The sequence below is a fragment of the Chlamydotis macqueenii genome, chromosome 6 (assembly GCF_036417535.1).
Source record: "Chlamydotis macqueenii isolate bChlMac1 chromosome 6, bChlMac1.mat, whole genome shotgun sequence".
Taxonomy (NCBI): Eukaryota; Metazoa; Chordata; class Aves; order Otidiformes; family Otididae; genus Chlamydotis; species Chlamydotis macqueenii.
Window position 1 is genome coordinate 11,150,357 of NC_141561.1, and position 24,937 is coordinate 11,175,293.

Below are 24,937 nucleotides of genomic sequence, written 5' to 3' on the forward strand. Positions count from 1 at the left end.
AGCAGAGCACAGGCCTGGCACTGACTCTCTGAGCAAGGGACGGTTTTAACTGTTTGGATCACATCTGGGGTTTGGAGTTTCCTATGAGTGCCCGTGCACCTTTGCACAAGGAATTAAATAAGGTGTGTGTAGCACTTCAGTCCTGAGATGACCTCATCTGGAAATCTAACGGTGTAATTTAAAGCTTGCATGTTTGAGTGTGTTGCATTTCACTCCAAGAGCCTCAAGTTTGTTTTTTTTTCCAAAAGACTGAAAAAAATCTCAAATGGAGACAGACAAGTACAGCCCTGTGATTCAAATGCTGGAACATTTCATGATGCTGACAGTGCTGCACTCCTGATAAGAAATACAGGAAGCAAAGTCCGTCCTTACACTTAAGAAAGAGAGATGGGGAGGGAAAAAAAGTGCCAATATTACTGAGCATGAATTATTAGAAAGGCAAGTTCACATCAAAGAAGGCATTGCCAGCAGAGATAAAACAATCTTATTTTATCAGTTCCAAGTGTCACTTCAGCGACCTCAGTTTCAGGGAGATGTTAATGGTAAAAAAAAGATACGTATATTCGTATATTTTACCCAGGGAAGAGGTGAATTTACAGAGGTCCTAGCCAAGATTTAGAGCAAGAATTGAGAGTCAGTGTCACAAACCCTACAGAAATTTGAATACGCTGCCATTAGAGAGAGAGATATGTCAGCTCCTGGCTGAACAACTCATTTCCTTGATAAGATAAACATTTTGCTACTACATGACAGTATCTTGAAAAGAGATAATAACAATATATAGCTAGTGAGCACTCAAGAAGGCTAATTAAAATGCTAAAATATTTTATGTCAGGACTTCCTTTGCTCGCTATCATGTTCTCCCTTTTCCACAGGTGAGGGCAGTAAGAACTCAGTGTGATAACTGCACTAATGCTAGGCAGCATCCCAGCAATAGAAATATATTCTCTGGGGTCATAATTCACTCTTTTTTTTCTTTATTATATCTTCACAGGAAAAATTCACTTATCATTTAGCAGTCATTTTCTATTACATAAATTTAATTTTACTTGTGGTACCATAATTCATCAGTCATTTTCTATTACATAAATTTAATTTTACTTGTGGTACACATAATTCATCACATCACTTGCCTGGACAGGATCAGTGTAGATCAACCACAACAATACTTACATAAATGAAACCAAATCAAGCCTTTCCTTTGCCCTTTAGAAACTAACAGTTGTTAAATCTAATCTAATATACTGAGAGTAAAATACATAGGTTGGAGGAAGAAACCTCTTCAAGTCAATGCCCAGCCTCACCTGACAGACAATTCTATATGCATCACCTTTCACAGGGGCCCAGAAAACAGGAATATTTCTAAAGAAAGACTCCAACTTCTTATTTAAGTGACTACCTGCCTTACCACCCACTCCTCATTCCCATGATCATGCTCTCCCCCTTAGCTCTGCCATAGTCAGTGTTCACATCATACCTTCCGACTTCCTTCACATCAGCTACCATCTAGAGCAGCCACTAACCCTTGGCAGAGTGACTTTCCACCAGCAGATGTTTTCTATTCCAGCCCATAATACATGTTTTGACCATATACAGGCACTGCTGGGGGCCAACAGCTCTTATCCATTGAAATTCCTCCAGAGCTGCAGTAGAAATGTGTCTCTGCACGTGACCCAATACTGAACTCACTGGCAGAGATGGGAAAGGCCAAAACTCAGATCATGGGACACACACATTGTGCCATAACAACGCCAGAGAGATAGAGGGCTTGGATCACTAGCTGTATAAATATTTTGTAAGAGCCTAGAGATATAAAAAAACCTAGCACCAGGGGTTCAAAGAAAAAAAATGCTTCAGGAAAGTAAAATATATAACTGAAAGCTACAGAATACTTTAATAGCATTGAAGAGAGACAATAGCATTAAAGAAAGAGAAAGATCTTCTGTATATATTTTTTTGTTCTGCTTGCTATATCAAGCAGCTAAGTAGAAATTAAATTGTCAGCTCAGTCTTAGCAAGAGTGCTCTTGTTATTCGACTTAATGTATGCATTTGCCTTATGGTATTGTTTTCAATTTCTCTGTGCCTTTAATTCCCTCTGAAAGTGGAGATATCTTTCATTTTTATCCCAGGTCTGCATTTTCTGTATTTGACAAAGTAATGTTTCATATTGACAACCTTTTTTTTAAAATGTTTTTTTTTTCTTATGTTGATGTTCTTATTTCAAGATCTGAAGGGGATTTTCATTGAAAGATTATTATTATTTCGTTATTTTGTAGCAAATGCTTTCATTTCTTTAATTGAGCTTTCCCAAGTCATTTCACCTTTGAGAGAAGCCTTAGGCTTGCTGCTGATTCCAGGCCAGTCTGACAGCACAGAAGAGAAGAATGTTATTAGTACCAAAACCAGAGAAATCTCTGGTGGGATCAGCATTATGTTCCAGGCAGAGCAGATGTGCAATATTGGTAGTAGCAAGGATCATGGTGCCAGTGCTGTGTGCTCCAAGGAGCTAGTTCCACTTTCCAGTGGCTACAGAGCTGGGCTTGTGTGTAAATACAAATTTGCAACTAGATCCTACTCTGAAGTGCCTATGCTTTCATGTCAATGCAAACCACACAGAAACTCCACCTTTTATTTGCAGGATCCCTGTCCTGTGACAGGGAGAGCAGGGCACGCACTGTGCTGGGCTGTTAGGTCAGCTTTATGCTAGTGTGAGGGAGAAGACCTCCCTCAGTGACATTTAGGGAACGATACCAGCCATCAGCAACCAGGAGTTCCCTACTTGCTGTAGTCAGGTTTCCAACTCCCACTGCTGGAAGCAAGTGGCTGAACTCCAGCTGACGGGATCGACAGTTTCAGAGAAGGGAGTATTTGTAAACTTCCTGCTCCTCTTAACATACCTCATTTCTTTATAAGCTGCCTGGACAGAGTGGGATCTTCGGCTTTTCAACTTTGGCTTCAGGCACTTTAATTTCAATACTTAATTTCCACATTAATTTATGCTGGGAAGCAATGATTGACCATTTCGTACTGTGTATGTTGATGGTGGCATCTAATAAATGTAATAAGTTTCCTTATGTCCTCCTTGTGAAGTACATAACAACAAATTTCCTTACTATTGAACGAGTGGGCATTTCCATTTGGTAATTTTGGTGGTTTTTTTTTTTTTTAATCAGCACACTAGGCAATAGTTCAAGGAGATACTACCTATTTAGAAAAAAACACACCATGTTGGTGCGCAGCTTTATGGAGTTCAAACTCAAAATGATTAGTAGCCTCATGGAAGAAAGTGGGGGATCAAGGCGCTCCTCATATCTGTGTTACTTGGAAAGGAAACTTCCAAGGAACTGAGAATTCTTCCTAATAAAGAATCTAAAGCAATACTTCCTGCATCAGATCCCAATTTCTGCTTCAGTAACAATACACAGGGAGAAAGTGATTTTTACTTTGACTAGAAGCCTTTCAAGAAAAGAGAATCTGCCTTTGGGTGATTTGTTCCAACAAGTCTTAATTCTAAAATCTCCCCTCTTCTACCAATTATCTTAAATTAGAAAAATTATTATTTCCAGATTTTACATAATACCACTGATGTGGAAGAGGTCAAGATCTCAGTCTCATGACTGCTGAATGATGAGGTGAGTCTAGTATCTAACGGAAAAGATAAAAGTCTATCATGTATATTTATTTTCAGAGAGTGAAAACTTTTCCATTCACATTTCAGAGCTTTTTTCCACATCCAAAAACAACAGAGGGAAATGAGGACTGCTCTCCTCAGCATTCTACAAAAGCCAACAAAAAAAAAGCCATTAGAAGATGGACCAGTATCGCCAGAAACAGCTGTTTTCCAAGCCAATAGATTAACGGGCTTAACAACTGAGAATGCCCCGCATGCTAGCATTTTCTTTATGCAATTCCCCACTGCTTTGAATCCAAATATAAAGACTGAAATCCTGTCTGCCATGAATTGAATAGGGCAAGGATTTCTCCCTAAGGAGAGGTTTTTAGATAGCATGCTGAAAATGGCTTACTGTATAGAACAAAAGCCGCCTAGTTTGCCTTTTGGAAAAGGACGAAGAAATTTTGCATAGTAGGTTACCTAGGACCTGACTTGGATGCTCAGTGGGAATTACACTCACCGTAATAGTATTCATTATTTCTTGATTCTTTAGGACTGAGTCCAGTTCATGAACCCACTTTTCCCCCTCTCTATAATACTTACATAATACCAAATGACAATCCAAATAATTCTTTTTCTATGTATGACATATTTTAGACTGTAGATTGCATATAGAAAAAGTCATAGATTGCAAATGGAAAAATAAGCATTTTATATGTTCTTGCTTTCTTTCCTCTTACAAAGGTGCAGACCTACAGACCTTACTTGAAGTCTGTGTTTCTACTATATGGTATTTAATGAAAATGAAATGTTTGAACCCAGGGATAATTGCTTTATACATTTTTTGAAAGAGGAAAATCCAAGAAAATTAAAAATATTAAGTACAATATCCAGATTTAAGAAGCTACTTAAACTGGTATTTAATGTGAAAGACAGGAGTAATCTCTCTCTCTTTTTTTTTTTTCCCCCTAATCTGAAGAGTATCATATAATCATTTGATCACTCCCTGCACCTGGGAAAGATTGAATATTTAAAGATTTAGCAACACTTCTGGAGTCAGGCATATAATTAAGAATATTTTCAAGTCTGCTACCATAAAGATTGCTGGGAATTTTCTTGAATATACAAAAATGGCTCAGAATTTGGCTCTGTATCTTGTGTTGGGACAACACAGAACAATGTTACAATTAAGGTACAAATGTAATGCTTGCAAGAACTCCTGTTTCCCCCCAAAATTCCTAATCCAAACAAGAAAAAGAAAGACAAATGCAATTTGTAATGTAATTTGTGATGGCATCCAATATTTCAGTGACAGAACAGAGCTAGGACTCGGTTCTTCTGGCCCCCAGTCAAGTGCTCTATTCTCTGCACCGAACGATCCCCTTCATAAATGTTATGGGCAGGTTCAGCTGCCTTAAGAGAAAGCAAAATCCTTGCCAATTAACAGTAATGTTATCTCATTCCAATTTAACAACAAAAAACCTTCTGCCTTTTCAGGCATTTGAAATGCAAACATAAAGCTTTGCTCAAGGGCTGTGCTGTGATGAGAGAGGAGACAGATTTCTACTACTCTCAACCCAGAAGGAGTTGGCTCACAAATAGGTTGAAAGAAATACATATGACTTGAGGCACAAGGAGTGTTATTAAGCAGAAGTGCTACTTGAAATTGAGAATCTTTGAGTGGTTGTGGTTTTCTTTGTCTAAAATGTTGTTTGGCATTCTTGTCTGAACAGTCAACTAATGCATTAGGTAATCTTCAGGTGTAATAGTAAGATTTAGGGAAAGGACAAAGTGTGTCAGCTAAATCTTCAAATTCTTTTGCCTTCAGAGAGTAGTATCAGCTCTTAAAAGTTACTTGAGAATTGTTTCTGGCACTGAGTTAATACGTAGATGGTCTCAGTGCAGGATTTATCTGCTGCCATCCTGGCACACTGTTAGCACTGCAAAGCTCTTTGCGTGTGTTTGTCAAGGAGGCTGCTGTGAACAGCCAAAATTTTCAAAGGTAGGAGCTCCTTCTCTTGGTTCCTCTGGATGGAGATCTCACTGGGGCATACAGACCCACAGAGGCTTCAGCTGTGAAAAAACCTCAGAGTCTGAATCTGAACTCTTGGGAATAACTCTGCTGACTACACTGGAGTTAAACAGGCAGGGAAATCACTGTTTGCTGCACACTTTGCCTATCGGTGCTGATACCAGTACCACATGAGTTAATTATAGCATGTGTGTTACGGTGTTTACCAAGCAGTATCAACTGTGCCAAGAAACCTTAACTAGAGAGCACGATACGGTACAGTCTACCAGTGCCAAGAGCTCAGTACCAGTTTATGTGAGATGATAAATCTTCCCAGTCCAGGAAGATTCACTCAGACCATCATGGAAGATAGCTCAACTACACACTGGAGGAAAAAAATCCCATTTTAAATTGGAGAGTAAAATAACTTGGAATTACAATGAATTGTTTCCACGTGGTAAAACATCACCACTAGGGTCCTTGCCCAGCTTTGGGATCTGCTAACATCCCTCACAGCTGATGCTAACACGTGCTAAGGGCTTTGTGCAAGCAGCGTAAGAATGAGTGTTTGAACTGACACTGAACACAAGTGTGCCTCTGTGCCCCATCAATGGGAAGTAAGACAACTCAGCTCCATCTGTCATTAATTTGGGTAACACTGTGTAGAAAAACAGAGAGAACTATAAAGCGATGCAGGGAGTACATTTTCCTTGGAGCAAAGACACAGTAACGCAGTGCTCTGGGGGCTAACTACTCCACAGTATTCTGGCATTAGCATCAGTGACAATAAGGAAACTGTTCAGCAGGAACTGCTTCTCTATCTAAGGATGATACGCTAGCTGTTCAGATTCAACAAAGCACATACAAGTATATTTAAGCTTTAGCTCTACACTGGAATTTTTTTCTATTCATTCAATGTATATAAGGACACATGAACACCCAGATACCTTAAGTCTGCAAGTGAACCTGCCCACCTTAAAAATGTAAAAAAACCATTACACAACCCTAGAACTGATTTAGCCCTTCCCCAGTGGTAACAATTTTTTCCCTGTGTGATCTGGTGCTCTATTTGTCTGATACACATTCACCACTGAGTTCAAACACAGTTTTGAATAGAAATTCCTATAACTTTTTCCAGTCTTGCATCTTTAAACCAACTGTTGGCATAATGGGCTGTCTTTCAGGGTGCAGCCTGATAGTTTCCTGTGCTGTTGGCATTACAGATGTTGTTTGCAGCTACAGCATGCAGTGTGGAGCATCTGACCTAGACCTTGTCTGTCTACCATAATTCATGCAGCTGAGTCAATGGGCTTGGGACAAACGAGCAAAGCTTATGCAAATGCGTAAAATTAATCATGAGCTCAAGTACTCTACTTAAGTCAGGGCCTTTTTCAGGAATGATAAATGTGAAAAACATGGAAAAGCAGGGCAAGCCCATGTGGACTGAAGATGTAAGAAAACACTTCTTCAACATCAGGCAAAGTATTTGCATACATTACAGTGGCCTTTGGATTGTGAGGATTAATACTTTTCTAATGTACATTATTATTATTATTATTATTATTATTATTATTATTATTATTAGTCAAAAAAGCAAAAGTGTGGGAATGTGCCTTTATGATAAATACAACAGTGGTCTTACAAAAGTAATTAATTTTGCAATTAACTTCTATTTCTGAGTCCAGCTTTCAAAATAACATCTGCACTGAAGCTTACTTGTGAACTTTACACATCACAAACTTGAACTCTGATTTTGTGAAGACACCCTTTTACCCTGTGTAAGTGGCAGCATAATTAAAGCCCAGACAAACAGATAAATCCATAATGGTACCACAGAATTCATGCTTTTACAGGTTGCACATGATTTCAAAACAACACATGAAGAGAACATGGACATTCTCTCAGCGGATATAACAAACTCCATCAGTGTAGCTAAGGTAAATTATTACTAGCAGCCCATTTACTGCTACCACCAACTGCTAATTCAGCTGAAGACCACAGTTGGAGGTATCAGGGTGACAAATTCAAGACAGGCATCCTTGTAGAGCTGGGAATCTGGACTCAGATTGTCTGATAAGTGAAATGATGAGTACGTACGTGCCAACAGTGTGCAGCATTCCAAGAGAATCTAGCGTGTCTCAGGGCCACCCATATGCTCCACCATATGTCCGCAAGGAGAGGGGTCCAGAATCACAGTCTCTGGAAAGGGTAGGTCTCCCAGGCTCTCAACATACCAGCCAGGATCCCAATTTTGCTGTATTAATTGGTGTGTAAGCACCTGTATTCCCTTCAACAAACTACTGAGCTTAGCTCAGAGAACAAATATGGAATATAACCAGCTGTTTGCTGATTCAGAAGCTGGCTCCCACAGGGCAAGTTCTACTAAGGATGAAAATGTTGCTCTGGGCAGTGTTTCTTCAGAGCCAATAAAACCTCTGTGTATGAACCACAGCAACACAGATATTACCATGTAAAATAACAGTACTGACAAGCACCTAGAAACAGATTGGATTTTAATAGCCTAGCATAGAGGAATACAAGTTTTGACTTGGTGTAAGACAAGTTGCTTTATTTTGCCCTTCACTTACATTTTTCTGGGGGCGATTAGCTGCAGTGTATTTTCACATTTCTGTCCTACCTTATCACTGTCCACTGTGTTCTGTGATGTCCTGGATGCAATGGAAATGGTGTCAGGTTGACTGCTGCCGTCTCCTTGGCTGTCTGCATCATCTACTCCATCTCTGCAAAAGACATAATAGGAAAACAAAAATGCTTACTTACCACACCCCCTTGGAATGTGCAGAACTTTATAGGTTGATTTGAGAAATGCCGAGTCAGCATGCCAGAGCTAGTTTTGTGCTAAAATTGCCTCACTGGTACAGCCCATGTTGCTATGTAGCTTGCAATTTAAAATGATGTGACCCTCAGCCATAGGGTTGGGATTAGCACATAATCACAACATTTGTTGCTGGAAACAGGATGGCCATCGCTTGCATATTTACAGCATAGAGGACTGGTGTTCAGAAATAGCTCTGTAATGAGGATGTCAGGCAGAAATTTTCCTTCAATTACATTTCTGCCTTAATAAAGACCATTCTGCCCGGGATACATGTGACACTGAAGGAAGGGATATTTCTCCTATCTCAGAGGAACCACATCTTCAGGAATTTAATACTAAGCCATAAAAATGATATCCAAACAAACATAAATAAAGACAGTGTAGAATTCTACAAGCCTCCCTCTATGAGTCTGCTAACAAGGGTATTATCTTCCCTTTTGCTGTATAGATATAGTTCTCCTAAATTTTTACTGGTCTTTCAAAATAAACATTTAAATAATACAAAATACATATTTAAGGACAAATTAAAAAAAAAAAAAGATCTCTGTTCTGTAGTAGAAAACTCTTGTATTCGTGCATGTGCCCAGGATGAAATGTCTGGATCTCTGCTTTGCTACAGGTCACGTGGGTGACCTTGGTTACTTATGCTTCAGATGCCTCAGCCTGAAGTAAGAGAGTGATAAAACTTGATGAGGAAATGGAGTCGCTCAAATTACAGGTGGCTGTTTGAAATGCCAGCATGACAGCAAAAGAACAATTAATTTTCTATAATTTCTTTTGAATACAGGATTCAAAGAAGTTGATAAAATTTATTATTACTCCACAGGCTGAAATGAGTTTGTATTTGATGATGAAACACAGATTCTCTCTCCACTGTAGTAATATGCTATCATGACTAGCTGTGATTTTCATTGTCAAACAAGTCCAAATGCCAAATACAGGGAAAAAATCCATTAATACTCAAATGTGAAGAAGTAAATTCTACTTTAGGAAAGAAACATAACCTTGGACTCTGAAGAATTTTTACTGTTCACTTCTCTCCAATACTCTGGAGTACTAAAAGAAAAGACTTTGTATGTATATCATATAAAAGCTTTGTAGCTAGTTTTGCCAAGACAACATATAAAAAGCAAAGATGATGAAAACTGCTTTTTACTATAGTAAGAAAAAGTAAGTGAATCCAGTAAAAAGCCCACAGACCCTACACTGCTGTTGGCTGAGAAAACGCTAGTGATTTCACATTGTATGGAATGACTGAGGTTACCTTCTACTGTTGTTTCGCTGCTTTGCTGGTGTCTTGGGGAGCTGAATTGGCTCTTTCAGAGCTCCTTTCAGATGGATAATCCTTTCTTGAATGACTTCCCGGATATTTTTGATCCATTCCTGTTTTGTTTCAATACTGGATGCCTAAAGTTCCACAAGGCAGAAAGACAGTTTATCGTATTCCCAGCATGTCATCTCCTATGTAGAAGAATCATGGTTGGCTGATGAAAATGCGCAATTAACTGTTTCTCCTCTCTGCTGTATTGTGTTAGCTGCTGGAGTACCAGGTAAGCCCAGGAGAACTGAGGGTATTTTTACCAGACCTACTTGGCAAGCAACAGCAAAGCAGCTAAGCTCTGGATAAACATATTTAATGCTAGCAATATAGCGTGATCTGTTGAGGGGAAACGGGTTATCTGTGCACAGCTGGGATTTCCTCAGACAAAATAACTATAAAATGAATTCTTTGTTAGAAACTCACTTGGCAGAAATGGCTGTCAGTTCTGGACGTTTGACGAATAGGTTAAATGTCGATAAGCCTGGTGGCAAAGGACTAAGAGAATTACACCTCCCAGCCAAACACCTTGACACATGCCCTGTCCCAGTGTGCAGCTCCTCAACCCAGGTTGCAAGAGGAGATGCAATTTCAGCAAGGCTGCACAACTGCGCTGTCTTGATCTGTACTGAGAGCTTAGACCTCAATTGCCCCTGATGCAGGCATGACCCCACCAACAGACATGGAAGCCATGCAAACGCGAGGAGGGAAGAAACTCACCGTTCATTTAATGCTCCCAAGGCCTGAACTGGCAGCTCTAAAGGCAAAGAAAAGAAGTGGAAAATACTTACTTTCAGCACTGTTTTGTTGTCTGAAGATGGTGTTCGTCCAGACCACAAAGCAAATTTACAGGGATCTCCTTCAACATGTTCAGTCACTCCCAGTTCTGAGGTCTAGTGTGGAGAAGAGATGATGAGAAATTTCATACGTACAAAGCTTCACAAGTCCAAAAAACTTTACATTGTAGGGACATGTGGGGAGGCAGGGATGGATAAGGAGTAAGATCTTGTCTCTGCTCTGCTACACACAAATAAAAGTAACAGAAAACCAGCAGGGGATAGCAGGGAACAGCTTGAGTGATCCTCCTTGCATTTCCCACCCACCTTTCACATCTCACTACCTTAAACCTCTCCAGACTCACTGTGAGCTTGGCTTCCAGGTAAGCCCCGCAGGGCCCAGAGCTAGCCCTTCTAGGTGGTATGAGTATCCCAGCCCAGCATGGGGACACGTGAGCCATCCCCCACCTAAAAGAAACCTACAAGAAACACAACATCCAGAATATTTTCTTTGCAGCCACACCTACCAGTAACTTGTTCTTGTAAACATATTTAGTGTGTCCTGAAGAATCTTTGATCTCTTTGCTAAACACCAAAGAGATTTCAAAGAGAAACAAATGCCTCTCACGGCCTTTCCGAATGAGAGACTTGGGATCCCACACTTGGAAGGAATCCTGAAGAATCAGCTCTCCCTGGACGTCCAGGTTCTCATCAAACCCTAAAACCACAAAATACATTGGCTTGTATTTGTTCTTGGGACCAGTAGTGTCCAGAAACACCAGAACAGTAAGGACTTGAAATAAAAGGGCCTTTCTCTTTTTAATGCATATTCTGAAAGGACATTAATGGGCATCTATTGCCTCAGTGAATTTTTTTTTTTTTTCCTAATGCAAAGATATAATTATTTCACCACAGGCAAATATGTCAGAGAATGAGACTGCTGCTAAGTATAGTAGTAATTACTTAAAGCTAAATATTATAAAGGTTTCAGTGGTGGTTACTGTACACAGAACTGTAATGGAAGGAATCTTATGCATGTCAACGCAAATTAAGAGAACATAACACATGGTGGCTGGAAGTGCCCCATCATACCATGAGCTGGGGACTGCTCCTCCACTAGCCTGCTGTTGCTTATGCCAGACAGCCCTGGGAGAGCAGCAAGCAGCCCTAGTCCCTGCTCCAAATATTCAGGAATACTGTTTTATTTAGAAGACAACTGCCCAAGTGCTTGTCTACCCTAACAAAGTCATCCCTGCTTCTTTATTATTGTGTGCTGCTGGTCATCTCATGGGGACAGATTATCCAGATGTTACTTTGGGAAACCTTGCTTTCCACCAGGCACCACAGTTAAAATAATCTTTATAGTGTTTCTACCTATGCTGAGTCAGTTTACCCCTCTGCAATTTTAATCACCTAGTCCTAATGTGCTGCTTAGCTCCTGGCACCATTTCCTTTTCCTTGCCTGTTTTAGAACCCTTCCTCTTTCCTGATTCTGACTCAAACCAGGCTAGAAATTATTTTCCTAGGCCAAGAAAATGTTTGACAGACAATAAAGCATCTCTGTCCAGAATAAAATTTTAAAATTTTAAAAATACTCCACCCGTCAAAAAGCCAATAAAACACTTAACTTTGAGGCAATAAAAATATTTTTCTATAATTTTGAAATACTTTTTAGTAATATTTTTTCTTTTTTAATCTTTGAGATAATTATACTAACATTTTGAAACACAAGCTGTTTTGACTCAGAAAACCAGAACTTTTTCTTTTGAAATGTTCAGACAGTATTTAGAAATGTTTTCATCCAATAATCATTATGGCTGCCAGCAGCTAAACGGATACTGTTTCAAGAGAGTTTTTTTTTGTTTCATTAAGAATGTTTTAACCAAATATATATATAGTGTATGTGTATACATATACATACGCACACATACATGCATGTACATATATATACACATATATAAACACATATATGCACACACATAAGACATAAATAAATAAAACCATAAAACTTCCTATCCAGCTTTATTCTTCCAAGACGTCTGGAAAAATATCAGAAAGGAGCTAGGAAATACCTGAAAGTTATGATCAATCACCAATATTGCTACAGTCAACTTGTACTAACTTTCTACATAATTTACAAGAACACTTCATTTATCAGTGGGTCCCTCCCCTGCCCCGGCCACCTGCCCATCTGCTACCTTCCAGCATGCTGACATGCATTGCGTCGTTGGCCTTCTTTGGGACGCTGAGCATCACTTCCAGACCATCTTTGAGTTCCCCTTTGCCCTCCTCGCAGCAGGTTAGCAGTTCCTAAGAAGAAATGCAGAATACCTATAAACAACCTCTGACCAACATGCTGGCTTCATCAGATTGGTTTTCTTGGCAGGTAGAACAGAAAATTGCAACTGCTTTGCTAGCAGTGGCAGGAGAAAGCTGAACTGCATCAAAACACACTGTGGATGCTCATAGATAGCAGGGATCAAATGGGAATGACTATAAAGCAAGATAATATAAGGTGCTCTTGAGTGAGACTCTGCACTCAGACGTTTCTGGGGATTTATGGCCATGCTGCAGTCACCAGTCAGTCCAGCTGCACCAGCCGGTGCAGGACCCCTGCCTGATCCAGCAGTGCTGGTGACTGCAGTGCAGGCAGGACTGGCAATGTGCTATGCCCAGGGCAGGGAGGTCCCTTCGGGAAAGATTCATCTGAGGAGAAGACCAAAGAGGTGATGACTGAAGGGGTGTTTTAGCCTTCCTATTAGCAGACAGTTTGTGCAGTGCAGGCTTGCTGTCCCACAGCACTCACAAGACTGATAAACCTGTGCATTGTTTCAGTAAACTGGTACAAAGCACAGATTTGTGAACACACTGAATGTACTTAGTAAGTAACTTCCTAGTACAGCATATCACTCCTTTGGTATATACACAGGAGGCTTTAAAGAGATGCAAGTATCATATCTGGTCCTAGCTTTTCCAAGTCAGACTCTGTATCTTCCCTTATACCTTAGGCATTTTTTCTTCTCTGGTTTACTAGTTTGAAGTAGTGAACAGTGGCTGGTGAAGGTAGATCTAAAATGCATCCACTCACAAGATACTGCAAAAATCTGTGACCAATTTACAACAAACCAACAAAGGGTTTTTTTTTTTTTATGGGAAATGTTAATGTTTCACTTGGAAGTCCTTCCTTTGTATATGAAGCTTTTCCCTGTTTTTCAAACACGAACATGTCAGCCCTCAAGCAGAATCTAATGCCAGTGAATATGCCTGAGTCAAGAATCAGTGAAATTTCCCAAAGTTCACTACTGCTGTCATTGAAACTTAGCAAGAAGGAAAGTAACCAGTTCTGTCATCCCTTCAATTTCCCTTTCCCAGGTCTTGCTTTTAAGCGTTAAATGTACTTGGATACAAACAACCCCAGTTGAAGGAGGTGATCAGTTTTTTACTGTTTGGTTTTTTTTTTTCTTTCTATGAGTCTTTTCCTTTAAAATAGTCAACCTGAATTTCACACTTTGTTGCCATGCTCAGGCCTGCGAAATAGAAGCAGCAGCTCAGCAGCAGCTGCTTTCAGGTCATGAACAGGTGATGAAGCAGCTCCCTTAAGAATAAGAGAACTCATTACACCTATGAACTGTTCCGCATGAGCTGATTTGGGCAGCTCACTAGGTACCTTCAGTAGGAGCTGATATTTTGTGATCCTCTGGACAGGCTTGATTAAATAAGAAGAGATAGAGTTGGCCAGACCGTGTCTTTGCTGAATTTCCTAGAAGAGATGAAAACAGCAGTCAGTCATGGAAAACTATTAACCCCCTGCCAGCCAGAACCACCCATAACTAATTTTAGCTCTAGATCTCTGCATTTCTTTGTTTAGTTTTTAAACTTTCTTTAAGCAAGCAAGCACACAAATAACTGTGGTTTCAGAGAAGCTGGCAATAAACTGCAGAGTCCTCCTAAGGCCACTTAAACTGCAGGGGCCCTATGCAAGTCAGGCTAAGGCTGTGTTAAACTACACAGGCTTCAATTTAAATATGACTTCTCTGTCATGTCAACTGGTTTCGCCTAGCTGTGAAGGCTGAAAGCAGAGTCTTAACATTCAATTAAAATGGAGTGACATTACACTAAATTGCATGAGTAAAGTGTAATTTAGCTGTCTAAACATAAGCATCTAGTACCATTTGAGAGCCCTGGGGTAGCTGAAATATCCACATGGGAGCAACAGGTCTGACACAGTGCAGACAGACCTATGCTATTCTGAGGTGGCAGCTGGGAGACAGGAGAGGTACCCTTATGGTACCTTTTACAGCACTGAATACTTCTGGGTTTGTCACCTGGATTTTAACCAAAACGTCTGTGCTGATCAGTATGATGTGCTCATGAACTTCTGCAGACATTGCAGATAGGCACCTGATGAGGTATGCAAAGGGCCCAGCTTCCTCCCTCCATCTGGTTCCAGCGGGAGTTAGGAGGTCCTGAAAATCCTACAGGACCCTAATGCACATATTTAGCCATGTAAAAGACTTCAAACTCATGCCCTACAGGGACAGATTCTCTGCCAAAATAGAACAGGTTGGAATTCCTTCTTTCTCCACTAGCCCCTGGGCATGCCGCCCCCTGCTCCTGGCCATCAGGAAATCCTCGGTTCCTAAGGGAGCGGATGGGGAGAGGGAATGAGACTTACCTCCAGCTACTGGAGGGTAAATTTGAGGCTGTAAAGGGAAGAAGTTACAGAAGATGAAGGGGGAAGAGCTGCCAAGAACAGAGATTTTCTTTCAGTACACAGTCTGTTTTTCTGCTGAGTGCTAGGGAAGTTACTGGGTTTTTTTAGCTCCAGTGTTTATCCTTATGCTGGGATGCAAAAATAGCCACTTTTCACACAATGTGCCAATGGATTTTTTTTTCTTTTTCTGTACCAGGCAAATTCGTTTTAGAAAAAAATATCTCTGGTGCCATGAACAGACCTAAAAGGGAAGGGACTCTGTGTGAGGATTAATGGAGTTTGCATGAAGCTGAGTCATGGCTGGCTCCAAACAGGGACAGTGTCTGTGGAGCACATGGCTGGGACTCAATTAGTAACTGCAGGAGCCAGCAAGACCTTGGCCATGTCTGTGAACTTCCTGCAGCTGGCTAAGTACACTTGTTTTTGTAGGATCCAAGTAATGAATTTAGTGCTATTCCTTCCTCCCAGCTCTCTGAATAGCAGGGCATGCTCCCAGCAAGATGCTTCCCCTGTGGGCATTCCTTGATTTGCCAGGATGCTCCTTGGTCAGACTGTGCGGAGATAAGAGTGGGCTGGTGGAGTGACAGCTGTCTCTGCTGCACAGGAACCTGCAGCAAGGAAGCAATAGCACTGCTACATGGCAATCAGACAAATACACTGCTGGAAAGGGACATTCTCCCTGCAGCTCCTCCCTCTAGTCCCTGAAGTGCTAGAGTAAGACGGTAGCCTGGTGGAGTGTGTCTTGGATTGGCTTTGTAACAACTGGAGAGGTCTGGCCTTACTGGGGATGGAGGCAGAAATTTGAGAGGTCTATGCAGGGTAGAGCATGGTAGCGCAGACATTTCTGACACACCTCTAAGTAACATGAAGCACAGAGATATCTGAGCTAGCTTTGAAGTAGCTAGCAGGTTTCAGAAGCAAGCTAGCCACAGGGCTCTGTGCTTTTTACTTTGCCCTGCTTCTTGTTTAGAGTAAGCTTGGCTCATATTGTTGTGCACCATGGCTCACCATTAGACACAACGTTAGTTATTCGTTGGGTGGAAAAGTGTTCCAAGAGCCTGGAAGAAATTAAGGTATCTGACAGGCATCATGTGCTGGCAGTTGTGTGTTGCAAACCAGGTGAGCTGCAGAACAGGATCAAGGTATAGCTGTACATGCAATGACAGAATCCCAGATAAACACCAAAAACATCTGCATAGGGCAGCACATAATCCTTAGAGGCCCTTGGATGGAGGACAGGAGACAGAAATACTTAAATACAATTTCACACCATAGGAATTGCTGAATTTACCATGAAGCAGTGATAAAGTGCCCAGATTTTGTATCAAATGTCTAAAGAGATTAATAAATTAAGATAAGTCATCTAATTGTGTACAGTTATTTAGTAGGAGGACAAACTGCATCCTGAACCAGGTGTGTGGACCAATGGCTTGCTGAGTAGACTGATTCAGCACTAAAAAACTCATGAAACATTTAGGGTTTTTAATGTACAAGACAAATATTTTGGTGAGAAATTTCAGAAAAAGTACTACTAAGGAGAAACTGCGACACTGCTTGTACCTCTGCCCATTTCCAAAGGGACACTCCAGCTCAGCAGAGAAACTATCCGTGAACCATCACCCATGCAGAAACCCAGTGCTCTGCAATGCTATCAACATCAATGAACTTCACCATGCTCCACTCTGTAAATCTTAGTTATGCAAGTTAAAGGTGCCCTGTGGCTTCTTGAATATAACAAACTCATATTTTCCATATGCTAGTAGAAGCATATAAGTGACTGAACCAAACTCTGTCTTTGTCACTAAAGACACTAAAATCAACTCGATCATCTCAACAATAGGCTGATTTCAACCTGCTAAAGCGGAGAGCTAACACATCGGTAATCAATAATATATCTTGCTAGTCTGAAGTATATAATTTCTAAGTATGGTAGGCGTCATTTATCTTTGAAACCATTGAATGAAGAACACAGTTTTAAGTAATGCAGTAATACTCTCAGATGATGAACAAGACAGATACAAAAAGTGAAACAACCAAATTAATGAGTCTACTGTAGTTATGAAAGAGTAAGCACACTAGTTCCATTCCCTATGCAATTTCCAGCTAACATAACCATATCAACAACTGTCAAATTTTACAAGCAAAGTATGATCTGTAGGGAGGGAAAATAGCAATTTTTATCCTTTATTAGACTAATGCTGTGGGATAAACGAGACAAGTTTCACAACTGAGAGTTTGTGCATAATTTTCCACCTGTATCAACTGATCTAAGAAAAGAAACTGCTTTTCTCCACCTGTATGGCTTCACTTACATCTTTAGAAATCCCAGCTATTACAATAGCTGCTAGTAATTCTCTTCACAGTTTCAAATGAGATATGTCACTTTACTCCTTCTCCTAATTAGCTAACCCTTGCAATGATCCCTGAAGCTGCAAATTGTCCATGGACTTGAAGAGTTCAGGTAGAGTAATGGGACTGCTTGTTTTCATCTCAAAGGTGGCTTTCTATGATGGTTTATGCAATTTGAGGGGTTGTACACTTGTGATCTTACTAAGGGATGTTAGACTAAATAACTCACTTTCATCATCAGCGTGTTCTGGGAAATTTCAGGTTCTGCCTGGAAGAAAAGAACCAGCCATTTTGTCTGTATTCCTCAAGCCATACTGTCCTCTGTCCCCTCACTTAACCACTGCCACTCCAAGATCAAGATAAGAAGGATCTACAGGTACTTCGTACTACCTTAGTCACTCAGGTTGAGTGACTCCTAGGGGTTTTTTGGGGAGACAGCCAGCTTTCTTTTCTTTGCACAGGCATCACTGGGCAGCCCTGCACAATTCCCACCAACAGAAAGAAAACATCTCCCCTTGCAAAACAGCAGATGCTGACACATGAATATTCACTATTAAGCAACATCAGGCAGGTTTCCAGCCCATATACTGAGCTGGAATGGAAAAAACTTAGCAGAGGAAACGCTTTTAACCTGTGCAAACAACTGATAGACATCTAAGGCAGCTCAAACCCTCCACGAGTCACCAACCAGTACAAACCATTCAAGAGGCTCAAGCGCCACCTCCTGGAAAATCCCTTCCAGTTCAAGTCCACTTTTCGACCATTCGGTCACAAGGCAAAAAACAAGGTGAAAGAAAAAGGTGTTCATCACTTTTTCTTCTGGCTCGTATGAGATCTTTCCGTGTTGAGTTTAACTGAAATGCTATAACCACCGGCACGCACAAAACCCAGAGAAGCTGATTCATGTCAGCTGCCAACCACATCACAGGTTGAATCCTGCTGAGCGGTTACATTTGTAAAAAGACTTTCAATGCTTTGGAAAAGAGGTGTTAGCATTTTTTTTTTTTCAGAAAGGCAACTAATTAAAGCTATAAGTTTTAAGGCAACTAATTAAAGCAGACAAGCATGGCAAAATGGATGAGGTTCCAAAAATCAGAGGGAAAGCTCAGTTTAAAAGAACTCAAAAACTTTAAAGATTTTTCTCAGCCTACAAAACTGGGATCGGAGCCTGCAAATGTTTATCGCCAGGTGTAGCGCTTGTAAGGAAATAGTCTAATTGCTGTCAATGGAGTCCCTTACCAGCATGATGAAGCAAATGTTTAATAGGGTGGGTAAAATTTGCAGAACAGAAGGACAGGATCTTGGTTTGGACTTAAGGATTTCAGGTCATAAAATATAATGGGATCTGCTTTTCATTTTGCCACTAAACCCAGAAGTAGAGAGTACATCTAAACCAGATCTTTAGAAAAAAAATTAGTTTGAAAAATGCACAAAGGTTCCCATAAGAATGTGTGTCTCCATTAAAAATGACTTGCCACCCTGATGAAGATCACACATCACACCACAGCCTATCAGTTTTCACGGCATGTGGTATCTGCGGTGGAATGAAAAACCCATATGCCAAAGCACAAAAAGGAACCCTTTGCTCAGATGTAAAGAGGAGGTGTTTCAGCTGCACTATGAATGCTGAAAGAAAATGGCAATGGTGGCTTACATCAAAGAAAGTGCCTGCGTGTTCCAGGATGAGCTGGTTGGAGTCAGGCTTGTTTTTGCAGTAGGTGACATACATCTGAAATTTATCTGCCTGTGAAAACAAACATCAAGGGAAAAGCAAGATAAGCTATTTCTCTGCTTGCACAGTCTTTCATTAAGGCTCAGCAGGATAAATACAGGTGATAAACCCCCGCCTCTCAAAGCAACATAAGAATTGCAAATTAAGAACAGAAGCCTTACAGACAGTTCATACTTTACCTGAGCAGTTCTGAGGGGTGTGAGGTACACGGTGTAACAGCTATGGGAGGCTTTCTTTAACAAGTGTCACAGAGGGAAGGCCTAAAACTTTAATCCAGCTATAAAGTAATTTTTAAGAGCTCTAATGGTGTTACACAGCTTGTATCCAAACGTCTGTAGGTCTCAAAACCCAGGCATGAAGTGCTGGCTCTATCACCTACCTGCAGATAAAGCCAGTATAGAAACTCTGGGCAAGAGACGCACCTAACTTAAACTGGCTCAAGACAGCATTTTTGACTTGAGACTGGCTCAGATTTGTGACACCTGGCACAAACTTGCCTTTCCTACCTTGGTTCAGACTTTAATGGCTCAAACTTTATATTGTGCTGGAGTGTTTTCCATTTAATTTCCTAATTTATTTATTTTTAAGAGGAAATTAAAAGCATCTGTGCACTCCTGCCTTAGAGCAGTTTTGTATTACTGAACTCTGGTCTCAGGGAGAGGCAGGCAAACAGAAGAGGAGTATGGCCTCCTTTTATTAATATTGCATTTTTTATACCAGAGATCTAAATAACAGGACCCTATAATTGGGCAGGCAGCTTTGTAAGTGTGTCTGTAGCCATACACACAGCTCTGGACATGTACTGTTGCTGAGATGATGTGGTAGTATCTTAAAAGTACCATGAAGATTTTGCATAGAATGATATGTAATGTGTCTGTTTTTCATAAATATGTAACCTCCTCTTTGTAAACAGTATTTCTGAATCTATTTCATCAATAATTGTGTCCTGTTTTTAAATTAAAAGCCCATTTCAAATTATCCAAACACACTCATTTTTTTTTTGAAAAGGGAAAATTTTCCATAAATACTTTTAAAATACTAATTCCCAGCTTTGAAATATGAATAAAAGCATCAGAGAAAACATGAAGATGGCTGAATTGTCTGGTAAATATTTTGAAAAGAGAACAGCTTTCATACAGATAAATTACTGCAGCTTATTCCTGGAGCCTCCTACGCCCATGAAGACTCTTAGTAGCAAGATTTCAAAGTCCTGTTGGAAATTATCCTGGCATTGAGTAATGGAATGACAGAGCACAGTGGCCTACCAGTTTGACACTAATCTCTGAAGAAAAATGTTGATAAAATATGTTGTTCATGCCTTTGTTAAGGTCTCATGGCATAACTAAAATTCTCTAAGGAAGGTATATTAAGATTTTAAATGTCTGTCCTCCCAGGGCCCTTCACAAAGAAATGAATGTCACCCCTAAATAGAGGTTTGATTTTATGAAGTCCTGTTAAACAGAACCAGCAGAGGTAAAAGCTGTCCTGGTCAGTGCAGGACAAAGACAGAGGCTCTGGAAAGCCTTCACACTACTGCTTAGGAGAAGAGTTAAGGGAGGGAACCTTTCACCCTGGGAGAGGTGAAGGACAAAGCAGTTGGAGTTCCAGATTAGTTCCCAATGTCACTTATCACTAAGGATGTAACACTTGCACCAATTCCCAGCTTGTTTCTGTCTGTGCTGGAGGAATCAATTTGAATAAATAATGAAAAGAAGAAGCCTCATTACCCAGGTGACGAAGCAGTGGCCCACATCCTCAGGCAGTTGTTCATATTTCTCTAGTTCTTTTAGAAAAATGCTGAAAAAAGAAGACACCGATGTAATCAGTTACAGTAAAATACCCAGGAGAAGCAGAAAGACCAATGAGTTAATCAGTGCTAACGATCAATACTTGTATCTTGATTATGAGGCTAATTAAGTGTCCTGCCAGTGCAAAAAGTGTGTTCTTGCCAAGGTATGCTTTGGTTTTTGAGCACAATCATGCCTAACTCCACTAGAAAGGAAAAGGTAGCAATCCCTAGCAGGGAGTCAGTGTATGCAGGACTGCAAAGTGATATTCCAGAACCAGATAGTTAATCTTCAGAAAGATCTTGGGCAGTGATTCAGAGGAAGAGCAAAAAGAGAAGCTCAAAGCTGCCAACTTTCCGTCATCAAACTTGGCACACTGGAGAAACAACAACAATTTAAACAAGCTTGACACTTCATAGGTAAGCAGTAAACTCCCAAAATACAGATTTTGTAATCAACTCTCTCCCAACACCTTGTACCATGAGTGACATCTCTGCTTGCAGATAGAGCCCTGCACACTGCCTGAGTGGGAAAGCGGATTGTGAAACAGAAGTTGCAGAAGGACAAGCAACTGAATGGGCTGTTTCCACAGCCCTGAATCAGGCTGGGGGACGCCTTAACATCACCAGCCAAAGGAGAAGATTGTGGAGGATGCTGGTAGAGGTGAGGAGGGGGGCAGTTTATTTTAGCATTGCTACAATTTTTAGTGGGAAAAGTATTATGCAGAAGCAGCAGGCTAGAGGAGGATGGGTCAGAGAAAGGAGAAATGACAGGAGAAGGCAGTTGAGGGGCATGACTGAGGGTTAAAGGGGTGGTAGCTCGGAACAAGGGAAAATTAAAAAGGAGAGTAGTCAGATGGCATCCATCAGGGTCACTGAAAAGAAAAAATAGCACCACAAACAGAGGGGAAATGGGAAGGCAACTGAGTGATCCTAGCATAGTTTAAAGGCCTTTTTAATGTAATATGTAGTTTGAATCTATTACCCTGATACACTTTAAAGCTAATTGCACAAAAGCATGCATATGGCAGCCTCTACTGGACCATATTTATGTGTATGTGATGACCACATTTGTGTGTATGTGACGGTGCATTTGTCTGGCTGAAGCAATGAAAGTCTCCCAGAAGTTCAACAGAGAAGATTTTTCTGATTTGTTTTTTTCAAACTGCTTTGGTTTTGATGTGTAATGTGAAGACAGACTTTGAAATTCAGACTGAATTTGTGGGATTCAGCACCTCTAAATGTTAAGTTTATAACTGCTATTGCGTTCACATTATAGGAGGGAAAAAAATGCCCTCTAAGCTGATCTGATACAGTCTTATCTTGATAAAAGGGAGCACAGTTAGTTAGTTTAAATACAGAGAGTCTCCAAGAAGTGGCAGGAAAGCTACTTATCAACCCAGCTCATGTCAACCATTCCTTTTTTCCCCTTCATGTTTTCCAAGACATCATATTTTTTGACAAGCAAGCTTCCAGATTAGATCTAGTTCTGTGAGATAGAAAGCACGTATAGGACTACAAAGCATTGGTATAATATGGCTTTACATCTTTAATAGCTGAAGTTTAAACTAAGATGCAATTCATTTTTGTAAAAGAAACAACACAAGAAATCAAGGATTATTTTGCAAATCTGTATCAACTGGATGTACTTTACACTCTGTGTGCGTTGTACTGTAGGTGTTCACTGCAGACATTGCATGGATGTATAGGTATACATGTCTACAGTTTTCTTAGTCAGTAAACATTAACAGAACTGTTAGGAAAACCTACTTGTTATGAAAGTCATATATCTCCTGAATATTGCCAAAGATGATGTGTTCTTTATTAAGGATCCCAGCAGGTATTTCTTCCACTCCACTTGTCATCTCCCAAAGGTAAGTCTGGAAGACACCAGCAATTCTTAGCTTTGTGAATAAATGCAGTGAAAAAGAATAGATTTCCCTGGCTTTTGCCAAAGCCACAGGCTGACAAAAGAACTATGTACTTTGGGATTAAACAAATAAACTAAAAAAAAAAAAAAACAGACATGTTACAGTGTCACAGAAAGCTCTCCAGAGGATTTAAAAATGCTGACACCTAGAAGTTGTCTGAGGAAAAAGCAGAAACGTGCCAACACCACCTGTCTTTGCTGTCCAGCTGATGGTGTCCAAAAACTTCAGGCAGAAACAGAAAGACCCTGCTGTAGAGATAGGCAAGGTTTTTGACAGTGCAAATCCAGCTCTTTCTCTAGCATAAGATGATCCAAAGGAATACATTTGAATTCTTAAGAAAGTGCTTCATGATTCAAAAAAGACTAGAAACCAACAAATTTCAGGTTAACATGCAAACATATTGCTCTTTACTGAATCCCAGGACATTGCTCTCACTTTGCAGGGGTGAGCACAGCTTTGCCAATAAAGGCACGCACAGGTGTCCCTGGAGGTGTAGATGTTTACAGTCACCTGTGGGGAGCACAGGGCATGGCTCTGCCAGTGAGAGACAAGCTCCCTCTGCTGCCCACCCAGCTCCCACCATCAGCAAGACAGAGCTCTGTGGCTAGCCACTAACAGTGGTACCCTCACACAGACTCTCCTCAAGGTTAGCCTTTGCAGTACAGTGAACATCACGACTGCAAAGGATACCATATCCTTCCTGAAAATACTGGAGACTTCCTGGGCCGTAACTTACCTCTAAACATTCATGTAAGTCCCTGACATAAGCTTTTTCTGTCTGAAGCAGCTCAGCCATAATGAATCTGAAAAAGAAAATATTTCAGGTGTTTTGGACGTTACAGGCAATGAACAGAAAATAAAACACCCTTCTGTTCTCTTCCAGAATCAGTGTACTTCCACTCTAAGCCTTCAGCTGCCTCACTTTGCACCTTTCAGCTCCGTGAATGAAACACCACTTTGTAATCTAGTCCCTTGTAGGGTTATTTTCTAAATATCTTTTCTGCAGAAAATTCTATTAAGTTGTATTTCTGCAACCCTGAGGTGTGATTTACAATCTACACGCCATCCTCAACACTCAACCAATTCTCAGAATTCTTTTTTCCCAGGAGTATGGACTTGAGATTCACCAACACCACTTCCATCTTCAGTAACAGTCAACAGTAAGTTACCCTGAAACTCGACCTTCAGTGGCAATACAAATGGATTTGGGAGACACCACTACTTTGAAGAGGCTTCAACAGCTAGGTATCCTACTGGAGAAAATCCAAACTGCTGGGAAGCCCAGCAATCACATCTGTAGTGCCTGAAGCTGAGCATCTCAAAGTTGAAATGCCCAGTGTTTTGAAAATGTGCCACAGGCAGACCAAGTGTAACTACTGTTACCTAAAGTAGAAACTGTTTCTTATCAAGGTTATGCACTGTAGGAATAATTTCAGAGGGCTGAGAAAGATCATACATACAAATGCTTTCCAAAATATTCTCACACAAAAATTAAGACAAAATACTGTGTAATCAGACTGTTTCTAGATTTAAGTGCAACAAGCACTCTCCAAATATTTCTTCTAGTATGAAATATTTCCAGTTCTCTCAGTTCTACACAAACGGGAATTTGAACCTAAACTTCAAGTGAACTCTCGTGTCACTGAAACCCAGTTAGTTCCTCTGGATGTCACAGAATCACAGAATTATCAAGATTGGAAAAGACTTAAAAGATCATCCAGTCCAACCATCACCAATACTTCTCAGCTAAATCATATCCCTCAACACAACATCCAAACGTTTCTTGAACACCCCCATGGTCGGTGACTCCACCACCTCCCTGGGCAGTGCATTCCAGTGCCTGACTACCCTTTCTGAGAAGTAATA

General features: G+C 40.5%; 1 protein-coding gene across 2 annotated transcripts in view; it reads right to left on the reverse strand.

Annotated features, from left to right (window-relative positions):
* Positions 1-24,937, reverse strand: part of KALRN (kalirin RhoGEF kinase) — a 508,172-nt gene that overhangs the window by 130,496 nt on the left and 352,739 nt on the right. For both annotated transcript variants that reach the window (XM_086751416.1, XM_086751415.1), the window contains 10 exons: positions 23,808-23,874; positions 22,911-23,020; positions 21,082-21,151; positions 19,277-19,366; positions 14,227-14,319; positions 12,758-12,869; positions 11,087-11,277; positions 10,575-10,676; positions 9,730-9,872; positions 8,265-8,367 (listed from right to left, as the gene is read on the reverse strand). In XM_086751416.1, coding sequence (XP_086607542.1) covers positions 8,265-8,367; positions 9,730-9,872; positions 10,575-10,676; positions 11,087-11,277; positions 12,758-12,869; positions 14,227-14,319; positions 19,277-19,366; positions 21,082-21,151; positions 22,911-23,020; positions 23,808-23,874 — 1,081 coding nt within the window. The remainder of the gene's footprint in view (positions 1-8,264; positions 8,368-9,729; positions 9,873-10,574; positions 10,677-11,086; positions 11,278-12,757; positions 12,870-14,226; positions 14,320-19,276; positions 19,367-21,081; positions 21,152-22,910; positions 23,021-23,807; positions 23,875-24,937) is intronic.